Source organism: Vigna unguiculata, chromosome 10 (assembly GCF_004118075.2).
Source record: "Vigna unguiculata cultivar IT97K-499-35 chromosome 10, ASM411807v1, whole genome shotgun sequence".
Classification (NCBI taxonomy): Eukaryota; Viridiplantae; Streptophyta; class Magnoliopsida; order Fabales; family Fabaceae; genus Vigna; species Vigna unguiculata.
This window is the reverse complement of record NC_040288.1, coordinates 29845293-29853428: the sequence shown is the minus strand read 5'-3', so window position 1 is coordinate 29853428 and position 8136 is coordinate 29845293. Positions and strand designations below refer to the sequence as shown.

General features: G+C 27.9%; 1 protein-coding gene across 1 annotated transcript; it reads right to left on the bottom strand.

Moving 5' to 3' along the window:
• Positions 1-2927: 2927 nt before the first annotated feature.
• On the bottom strand, positions 2928-7727 carry LOC114165681 (flavanone 3-dioxygenase 3-like). The gene is made up of 4 exons (XM_028050247.1): positions 7507-7727; positions 5819-6042; positions 3459-3789; positions 2928-3348 (listed from the first exon to the last, which is right to left on the bottom strand). The coding sequence occupies exons 1-4, from the start codon at positions 7693-7695 to the stop codon at positions 3100-3102; spliced, it is 993 nt and encodes a 330-aa protein (XP_027906048.1). The 5' UTR covers positions 7696-7727; the 3' UTR covers positions 2928-3099.
• Positions 7728-8136: the final 409 nt, after the last annotated feature.

Below are 8136 nucleotides of genomic sequence, written 5' to 3'. Positions count from 1 at the left end.
ATAAAATTTTCGGAGGTATCTTTTATTGGAAGTTAACATCTGAAAATAAATTTAGGGTGTGATGTCTATAGGTTCCTTAAATAGTAAAAGAATTTTTTAGAAATTTAAAGAAAAGTTTTGGAAGTGTAGGAAGAAAAACCCATAAACTATCCAAACTCCACATTCTCCTGTATCTAGGACCTTTTGAGGAGACTTCTTCCTGCACCCCTAAAATTGCTTCTACACCCTAAACCTTTTCTAATTTCCAAAACTAACCCCTTGACTTTGACTGAAAGTAAATCTAAAAAAAATAAAACTGGCACTTCTCTCCTATTTAATGAAAACTAACTCATCCCACCCACCTCTACCCAAGCATGTCACTCTTCCGCCACCCCATCTCTCTTTCTCCTTTCTGTTCTATTCATCATAATATTATCTTGCTTTGGGGTGTGCTTCCACTCCTCATTCAACATACATTTCACAGGAAATGTGTTGTTCCTTTGTTCTGTTATGTATTTTAATTATTTTTAATGATTTGAAGTGATTTGGGAGTGTGAGTAGTAGAAATTTCTTTCTTTGTTATTGTGAAAGGAAAAGCTGAAAGCCACGAATTCTGAGCACTCTCAACAACGGAAGTTGACTTTCGTATGAGAGGAAAGAAGTACAAGAAGTCGTCTTCCAGTAAAGCATTCGACATTCGAAACTGTGTTGAGTAATTTTTGTAAGGCAAACCAAAAAATAACATCAAAATCCACTTCCATAAGAGAGGATACATATCGGAAGTTGAATTCCGGTGAAGCACATGAGTTCCGATTACATTTTGAAGTAGAATAGGGACTTCTAGACGTAGAGTATGCAAGTGGTTTTAACCTTGGGAAGTAGACTTCTGAAAATAAAGTAAATCAGATGTCGGACTTCCGGTTATTTAACTGTTTCTAGAAGTGGTACGTTGATTCTGTTCCGGAAGTGAATATGAGCAATTGATTTCTGAATTGCAGGTGATTTCCGGTTGTATAGAATTTAGTTCTTTTCGGAAGTCGACGTCCGTTAAATATGAAAATTATCATTTTTTTTTTGTTTTGATTGGTATTTCTTATGTTTTAGTATTTATTTATATTTTATAATTTTTTGTATTTATGTTTCATTTTTATTTATTTTTTGCATGAATATTTCAATTTATTTTTTTATTTTCTATTGTTTAATTTTTTTAATTGTTATTTTTTATGGGTTATTATTTATGTTTTATTTTATTTATTTATTTATGTTATATATTATTTTATTGTTTACTGACTATTTTTATTTTTTATTGTTTTAATTTAATTTTGTTAAATTGAATTCTATTTATTTTATTGTTGAATAAATTAAATTAATCTTTATTATGAGTTAAATTGAATTTTATTTATAGAGAAATAAACTATAAAGAAAAAGATTTTTTAGTTTTTCTTTATAAATTAAATTAAATTTTATTATGAGTTAAATTGAATTTTGTTAACAATGCACATATTTATTTTAATAGGCAAACTAAATTATTCTACTTTTCTTCTTTGAATACTTAATAAAAAATCTTTTCTAACAGCACTTTTTATCTAAGTTCACACGGGAAATGTACCACATTCACATATATTATTTAATATATTAATTTTTAAATAAAAAAACTTTGGAATATAATGTAATATAAAAATTTACTTATAAAATAATATATTTTTATCACGACAAATTATATAATTCACAACTCATTCAATTTTGAAATTACAAAATTTTAAACTTTTCTTTGAGTATACCCACTTCCGGTGAGCTGCCATGTCCCAAATTTAATTCATTTGTCATGTCCCAAATTTAATAGTAAACTTACGGAAGTTACATAATTTACTAAATTTACGGAAATCGACTTTTTATTTGATTTTCCTCCTGTATGGAAATCCACTTGTAATGTATTTCCTCGGCTTACGGATATCTTATAAAAGTTAGCTTTCGATTTTAAATCAAAGTCAACTTCTGGTATTTAATTTGTTTTTCTTTAGTATGAAAATTCAGTTTTGGTCCATGTAGTTGTTTTACGAAAGTCGACTTCTGGTATTTAATTTGTTTTTTTAGCATGAAAATTCACTTTTGATCCATGTAGTTGTCTTAGGAAAGTCGACTTCTAATTTTGAATGATTTATGGAAGTTGACTTCTGGTTGTGGGTTATTTTTTCGACATCAAAAGATGTTTTTATACATCTATTCTCACATGGTCAAATGATAATTATGGATTTTACAAAATATTTGGAGCTACAGAAGAAATATTGTGGGTGGAGGAAGAAAACCCCGGGTTTTAGTTGGGCTGGCTTTGCCTTTAACTAGTATAGAAATTGTGTGTAATTCCAAAGATCCGTTCATCCAACTAAATCACCTATTTCAAAAACCTACTTTTTGTATCATGTAACACACGCAATCCCATCTCATTGAATTGTTTGCCTTTTTCATAGCCTACCTTTACTATATCATGCATCTTTTCTTACTATTTTAACCTCTTCCTTCATTTCCTGCTAAAAACACAACCTCCTTCTAAGAATGTCGATTGGGATTGATCTATGATCTTAGGACACATTTAAGCCTATTTGTCAGAAATTTTTCTATGATATCATAACCTACCACTGATATAGTCTATATTCCTCTATGTCTTGTGGATATCCACCTTAATCACTGTTAAAAATTATGCAATGCAACCCTTTAATTTTTTTTTAATACTATGAAAATTCGTATCTGCTTCTATTATCTCCCATTTCAATATTTCCTTTCCCATTCATTCTTCATAAAAGCTAAAATTAAACCGATCTGAACCTGCACTTTTACTGCGTTCACAATTTTATTTATTTTTCGTTGATAAAAGAAATTGTATTTGTGAGAATTTAGCAATGCAAAGCTCTTATTGTCGGCAATCATACACCACTTTACAGGGATGAAAGGATAGCACAATGGAGACATATATGAACATGATAAATATATAATACAAACGAGAAGCCCTAAATTATCCACACCTTATTATAACATATTAAGTAAAGCACGATATAACGATGATATACGTATGTATGTTTCACAGTTTGGTGTGTGAAAAGGTACACTAATTAAATACAAATTTCACACTAATCTTGCTTTCTCAAGTGATGACTGAACATCAATCTCATCATCCCCATTCACTACCAGTGATTCTTTAAAAGTCATCTCACGATATTTCTTTGGATGTTCTTCATCTACAAACTGTGTGCTAGGGCTGATTAATTTGTCCAATGAAGGTCCATGAATGCCAACCACAGAGATCCTTTGCACCTTATTGTTGCCAACAATAACTCGATGGATGTGACTCTTATACATTCCGTTGGTCAAGATCTGCAATTGATTCATGTTAAAAATGTTAAGTTCTTACTTTAGGTCTTTCAAATTCTTAAGTCGATGGACTAAATAAAAGATTATGCAGAAAAGAATTTGAATAACAGCACCTCAAGTTGATCACCAAGCTGGATGAGAATGGCGTGATGGGGAATATAAGCATTGATCCAGTTTCCTTTGTGGGAAAGAATTTGGAGACCACCATTAATATCTTGAATAAGTGAAATTATGAAGCCAGGGTCAGTGTGTTCAGACAAGCCAACAGCTCCGTTGGATTTGGCATTGGGTGGATAAAGGTTCATTGCCATTACATCAAAACCTGACTTCAGTTCCAATTCCTTTTCTATGAACTGTTCTTCAAACCCTAAGGTTTTAGACACTGCCCTAGCCAATCCAATTTCAACCCTTCTCATGGCCTTGCCATATTCTTCTAAAGTTTTGCTGATGCAACAAATAACACAAAACAAGTTCAAATATACATGGAAGAGGGGGTGTCATAGTAATTAAACCTGGATACCTTTCTCATTGAACATGTTTGAGAGTAATTTATTACAAATTTTATTTTGTGAAATTGAGAACATTGCTACACCTAATCAAATTTCTTCCTGCACCTCTTAATATGTTTCCGGAAATTTTGATCCGAAATAAGGGTGGGTGGGTGATAAGAATTTGGTATCTGGTTCTGTGTTATGAAAGGTGCAATATATACTTCCGGATAAAGAAATCCTTAATACTATTCATGAATGTCTTTCGAAAATATTTTCTAAATTGGCCTAGTGTATTCGGGAAAGCTAAATCTGATGATGAGCTGCAGGAAGAAATTTGATGGGAGTGTAGGAAGAAACACCTGATCTTACCAAGTTTTCATTTTTCCATATGTACCCACTTTGTTAGCCCAATCTAGTGATATATAGGTCTATGTAGGAAAATCTTGTTTTACCAAATCTACTATGCATATTCTTAATCTATGGGTTTATTATGTATCTCTAATTTCTTTTATATATATATATATATATATATATATATATATATATATATATATATATATATATATATATTTCATTATTAAAAACACTCATATTTCCAACTAATTTTGTTTTGAAATTTTTTTATAGGGAATATTTATAAATTTTGTTATAAAACAAATTTTGCAGGAAATTGCTACCAAGTTTTTGGCAAAATATTTTGTATAAAACACTTCTCACAACAAAAATTTGTAGAAAATACTTACAAATTTTATAATTTTATATTAAATAATTACTCACGAAGAAATTATCCATCACTATTTATTTTCGGTAGTTAATTTGGTAGCAAAGAGTGTTAACCACTGGTTTAGCCCATTTAACCACCAATTTTGTTAGTGGCTAAAATGCTTTTCTAGTAGTTCTTAAAAAAAATAGCAGAAAAAGTATTTTCTTACAAATTTTTTTAACAATTTAAAAAAAATATCATGTAATATGAGAATTTTTAATAATATATATATATATATATATATATATATATATATATATATATATATATTATGGGGATAAAAAAATTCAAGGTAAAAAGATGGCACATAATGTTTATAAGAAATGTGGATACAGAAGTTTATTCTAATACTTTATTTTGGAAAAGAAATTTTCAGAAGAAAATTTATTTTTAGAGAGAATTTAAAATATTTTATAATAAAGCATGCTATTTAGATAAACAATTTTAATGAAAATTGATGTTTTGGAATTTTATTTGAGTGATTTGATTGCTTAACATAAGAGAATTTGTAATGCTACTTAAAATGAATTTAAAATGCTTATTAGTGTGAAATTCACACTTTTTTTTATCTTCTCCTTAACTCTATTTTTAAATTTGAGATTAATTTAGAACAAATAATGATAAAGAATCAACAACCTAATAATTAATGTTAGAAATCAATTTAAACTCTAATTTATAATTTAATTATAATTTTTTATTAGCAATAGAAACTATTATAGATATATGTAATTTTTAGTTTATAAAATGATGTCTAATTTAGTTAATATAATAATTAATTATTTTTATCTTTAAATTTATGTTATTTAATAACTTTCTTGCAATATTAATATTAATTTGAAACAAAAAATCGCCAACATTACTTATATAACTGGATTTAACAATGTTAAAAGATAAATATAGGGATGTATTAAATCTAAATATTACTAATGACTAGTGAATTAAAAATTGATGCTAATATATATTTTTTAAATAATTGCTCTTTTAGTCAATAATAATAATAATAATAATAATAATAATAAACTTATATAACTCTAAATATTATATTTAAATTTTAAAAAAGTTATAGAAGTATAGTAAAAATTATTTTGAGAGTTGTGATGATGATAAATGACATTTTAGATAAAAGGGTGTGTCAGTGTCACAAAATAAAGAAGTGGAAACACCTATTAGAACATAAAAGGGAGATAGAAAAAATAATTTTTGTGTAATTATTATGTACCTGAAACCAGATGGCTTGGAAGGAAAATGATATTGAGGATGAGCAACAACCTTCAAATATTCCCTATTTTCTCCACTGTACGAGTTTAGTTCCCATCTCATTTTATCCGATGGACTTTTTTTGCTGTATATCTTTCTTTCATCCAATGTTGTTTCGTTGAAGAAATCAGATATTCCCTTTAACATATTCTCATGTACTTCATCTGGGATGCTATGATTTACCAACTGCATAAATATCAAACAATCAAACATTTTATATACATATGCTCAATACTAAGAAAACCTTATAAATAAACTAGTATTAGATATCATTAGGAATATTGGATGAAGATGATTAAGAAAATTATTAGATAATGGATACATCAATTTGTTTATCATCATGTATCAGGGTTACTTTATGAAAGAGATTAAGAATAAGTTGTTTGAGTTTAAAGGTTCCTTAAACAAGATGTTTTTAGGAAGTAAATAAACTTGAAATATAAAAGATAGTTTCTCTGTGGTCAAACACTTAATGTATTTCTTAAAATGTGATGAGTCAGCCTATTATTATGGAGATTGTCTTAGATTATAAGTTACTTACATCGTTGTTCAACTCATTAGGAGACATTAGGGAGACATTTGTGGTAACTATACTCTTAATGCTAAACTAAATATTTGCTTGATTAAGGAAAGTCTCTTATTTAGAAAAGTCGTCATATGTTCTATTGTATAAACTAGGACACATGAAGAAAGAGTGTAAGATCCTCTGAGAAAAATCAAAGGGCAGAGAAAATAATAAGAATATAAAAAAAAGGATAAAGATAAACTCATTGATGTAGTTGTATCTAATGATAGTTATTATAATTTTTTTAATGATGGAAAATAGAAGTGCAGTAAGGGAAAATTAATGATAATAAAATGAGAAAATACTATTTATTGGACATCCATAAAGTTGTTTTCAACTTAAGTGATTAAGTGAATGTGATTAAGGATTGTTTCCCATAATTATGACATATACAGCTTGAGTAAGAAAAGAAGGATATTACTACACTTTCTATTAAAAATATCAATTATAAATAAATAAGAATGGAAAGATTTTGGTTACCTAACCATGGTGAGAAACATTCATTGTTAAGATTATTATACTTACCAGCAACACTAGGATTAACAAAAAAAAAAAAACAAATAAAAATACAAAATAAAAGGTTACGAAAAAAGTAAGATTTTTTATGATTTCCTTTATTTTATACAGAGTTTTTAAGCCTGATTTTGTATTTCTCTGTTTAACTGTGAATAAATTTATAATTACTTTTATTAATGTATATATTGCCGGAAAAAAAAAGACCATTAGAATGTGAAAGAGATGGCTTCATTTTCAAGATGACTACTTTGGTGTACGTTATAACTTGTACTGATTTGGCACGTTACTCTGTTATGAATAAAATGAAAAATAAATTTAGAAAAGAAAAAATCTGGAAAATTACCTCTTAGACAAAAAAACTTTTGACAAATTTAACAAAGTTTCTAAAAATAGAATCAAAACAGATTAAACTTTTATTTTTTAATTAAAATAAAATAACAAAATAATGTTATTTTACTTGAATAGGAAACTTTGTCAAAAACTTTGTTAAAAAGTTTGTTAACTTATCATAACTCAAACAAAATATGGTGTATAGATAAAGAGTGGGACAGAAGAACAAAGAGAGTTACATAGAAGAAGCCATATTCTAGACATGCATGGCGGAGGCATTGAAGAGCATGCAGTTGCTGATTAGGGTTGTTAGAGAAGAGAAGAGAGTAATCAACGGTGGGTATTTCATCATCGCAGGCTGAGTAAGGATCAGCATCATCAACATCAGAACACTGAAATTTGGATGCAAAAGAACTTACTTCAGCCATTAATAGTTAAAGCTTGAGAGTGAAAAAGAATGGTAGTAACTGATATATGTGTGATACATACCGTTATTCCTCTACCCTATTTATAGACCATAGTCAAGATTATCCAACTTAGCATTTAATATCAACTTGTCGTCTACAGACAAATGTGTTACATGTTTCTTTTTTTATTATTGATGAACTTTTTTTTTCTACTTGCAAAGGAGTGCCAAAAGAAGCAAAAGAAAATCGTTTAGAAAATCTTAAAAAGTAATTTGGTACGGATGTTGAATCAATAGATAAAACATGAGAAGTGTATGTTTTTTTACGAGGAGAATGATATCATGATACTATGAATCTTAATTTTTGACTCAAATTTTTTACTTTTTGACATGACTTAATGTGTTATTGATTAATTTATTATTTTTTTTTTAAAGAATCAATAATTCATGCTAAATCACGTCA

Excerpts from the sequence above, each read along its gene's own strand:
- LOC114165681 (XM_028050247.1), bottom strand. The coding sequence starts at position 7,695 with ATGGCTGAAGTAAGTTCTTTTGCATCCAAATTTCAGTGTTCTGATGTT. Across the intron at positions 6,043-7,506 it reads TAGAATATGGCTTCTTCTAT|TTGGTAAATCATAGCATCCC; the intron begins GTAACTCTCTTT and ends ATATTTATGCAG. Across the intron at positions 3,349-3,458 it reads AGCTTGGTGATCAACTTGAG|ATCTTGACCAACGGAATGTA; the intron begins GTGCTGTTATTC and ends AATCAATTGCAG.